The 2,856-nt window shown below is 36.8% G+C and overlaps 1 protein-coding gene across 2 annotated transcripts in view; it reads left to right on the top strand.

Annotated features, from left to right (window-relative positions):
* LOC107639504 (acetyl-coenzyme A carboxylase carboxyl transferase subunit alpha, chloroplastic) overlaps positions 1-2,499 on the top strand; it is a 6,660-nt gene extending 4,161 nt beyond the window's left edge. For both annotated transcript variants that reach the window (XM_016343019.2, XM_016343018.2), the window contains exons 9-12: positions 13-81; positions 313-390; positions 476-1,601; positions 2,024-2,499. In XM_016343019.2, coding sequence (XP_016198505.1) covers positions 13-81; positions 313-390; positions 476-1,600 — 1,272 coding nt within the window. In that variant the 3' untranslated portion in view covers position 1,601; positions 2,024-2,499. The remainder of the gene's footprint in view (positions 1-12; positions 82-312; positions 391-475; positions 1,602-2,023) is intronic.

Below are 2,856 nucleotides of genomic sequence, written 5' to 3' on the forward strand. Positions count from 1 at the left end.
TGCAGGCTGCAGGCTGCTGAGAAACTGAGGATCACAGCCAGTGAATTGTGCCGATTGGAAATTGCAGATGGGGTTATCCCTGTAAGAATCCGATTAATTATGCCTTTCAGTGTTCTTTTTTTCTTTAATCCAAAAGAATTATGCCTTTTGCTCTTAATCCTATTCATATATGATATATGTAAAATATCATTCTACTGGTTTTGAAATTTAATGATATGATTTTGTCTTTTTATACATACAATATAGGCAGTTCCACACTTATGGATAATAATATAATCTATTGAATAAAACATTTCACTGTCTTTTCAATAGGAGCCACTTGGTGGTGCACATGCAGATCCATCTTGGACCTCGCAACAGATAAAAAAAGCAGTCAATGAAGCCATGGATGTAAGTTTTATAGTTAGCAAGTGTTTTACTGAAATTTATGTGACAGCATGTGCATATTTAGACCTTTGATTTTTTAACTGTATAGGAGCTCACCAAGTTGAATACCGAAGAGCTACTACGACATCGCATGCTTAAGTTCCGCAAGATTGGTGGGTTCCAGGAAGGAATTCCTGTAGAACCCAAGAAGAAAATCAACATGAAGAAGAAAGATATACCAATTGCCAATAAGATTTCGGATGCTGAATTAGAGGTTGAGGTTGAGAAGCTGAAGCAGCAAATCTTGGATTCTAAGGAATCCTCTATTGAGCCGAGATTAGATCTGGATGATATGATAAAACAACTGCAAATAGAGGTTGACCAAGAGTACTCTGAGGCAGTTAACGCCATTGGCTTGTCTGACAGGATGTCAAAACTAAAGGAGGAGGTTGTGAAAGCAAACACAGATAACCAATTTGTTGATCCGTTGCTGAAGAGTAAGATAGAAAAGCTAAAGGAGGAGTTTGATCAGAAATTGTCCACGGCACCCAACTTTGGCAGGCTGGAGAATAAGGTTAACATGTTGAAAGAATTGTCTAAGGTAAAGCGTTTGCAAGATCAGAACAAGCGAACTTCCGCATTGGAACAAGAATTGAAGACAAAATTCGATGGCATCATGAAGAATCCAAGAATAAAGGAAAAGTACGAGGCATTGAAGTCTGAAATTCAAGCTGCCGGGGCATCCTCCTCTAGGGATTTGGATGATGATCTGAAGCAGAAAATCGTCGAGTTTAATAAAGAATTTGACTCGCTGCTGGCTGAGTCTTTGAAGTCGGCCGGCATGGAAGTTAAGATTGCACCAGCAAGGCCACGAGACAGCTCAGAGGAGTCTGCAGTGTTAGGATATGAATCGAAGATAGAAGAATTAAGAGAGGGTATAAGTAAGGAAATCGAGAAGTTGGCAAACTCATCCAACATTAAGAGCAAGATTGAACTATTGAAATTGGAGGTTGCTAAGGCTGGAGAGACACCTGATACAGAATCAAAGAATAGAATTGCTGCTTTGGTGCAACAAATTAAGCAGAGCCTTGAAGAGGCTGTTGACTCGTCTAGCTTGAAAGAGGAGTATGAAAATCTGGTTTCTAAGATTTCCAGCAGAGATTTGGAAACGGAAGATGGTCTCACCAATGATCAGTTGCGAGAGAAAGTTGGTGCAAACCGCAGCTTTTCTTAATGTGAGTTCATCTGATCACACAACTGAAAAATCTCTGCAACTTTGGACTTTTTAAGGCATTCTAGGGGATAATTTATCTGTAGCTTTAAAACATTGCTAGTCGTATTTTCCACTGAACTGAATTGCATAGCTTATGTCATAAACCATTTCTCTCAAAAGCTTAACCTATAAACGAATAGTTTTATATCTTAACATTGCAATAGTGCTAACGTTAGAGTGCAGTGTTTTGTACAGTATTTACGTCTTTATTTTATTGTTTACTTTGTAATAAGCTCCACTTTATTGTGTTGAGCTCTTTCTTAAAATATATATAATATGCGATCTTAGATTTATAATCAGTTTTTTCATATGTAAGTTTACTTCATTCTTCATTTAAATTTTTGTTCTCACTTACATAACATTTTGTTGAATCACTTCTATCAGCCTGCTGCTTCTAGAAGGTGCCAGAGTAGATGATGATCCTAACATGCAAGATCAGTATAACTGAGTGTGGAAACTGCACCATTGTTCTTATTGATAAGTAGCTTATATCATCAGCTGGCGGTGCATCAAGTAGCATTATGGCTATATTTCTTTGATCCAAGTTTTGGGATTTAGAAGACTTGCATTTGAATTGTGGCTGATATTTTTCTGTCATCGTCCATCTCAGTATCAGAAAAAAAAAAAGGAGAATAAGAAGGGAAAGCCATTTTGTATTTGTTTGAGTCACAATGTTGGAGTTAATTTTAGAACTTTCCCCCCCTCTATTTCTTTTTAGCTTTTTGTTTTTTTTTTTTCCAAAAAGTATTTGAAACGATGAAATTTTCCCTGAAAAATTAGTCTTAGATGCTTAAATGAACATTGTATAGATTGCTTGTGTTTCAGTAACCCAATAAATAGTAGTGCTGTTTTGTCTTATTTGGAAAAATGATTTGCTTACCTTATTATTATCTTACGCATTGGGTTTATGTAGGAGATAAAACTCAGGTGGAATAAGGCAATGAAGTGCTTCCTTTTGTTTTTCAGAAAATAATCCATCAATGCTTAATCCATTCTCACCCTTAGGAGTTGAAGTCTTGCTGATTTTCACATTCTCTTCAGCAACTGAATTATTTATGGTCACAGCACCACCATCAATACTTTTTCATTATCGCAATTTTACAAGAGCATTTATCATCACACTTGCATACTGGCACTGGTCTGTATTCGTTCAAATCCTCCCATATGACTGAGTTTTGTGAAGTATGCTGTGATTGTTAATTCTCCCTGTCGTAAGC

This window comes from Arachis ipaensis, chromosome B04, assembly GCF_000816755.2.
Source record: "Arachis ipaensis cultivar K30076 chromosome B04, Araip1.1, whole genome shotgun sequence".
NCBI classification, from domain to species: domain Eukaryota; kingdom Viridiplantae; phylum Streptophyta; class Magnoliopsida; order Fabales; family Fabaceae; genus Arachis; species Arachis ipaensis.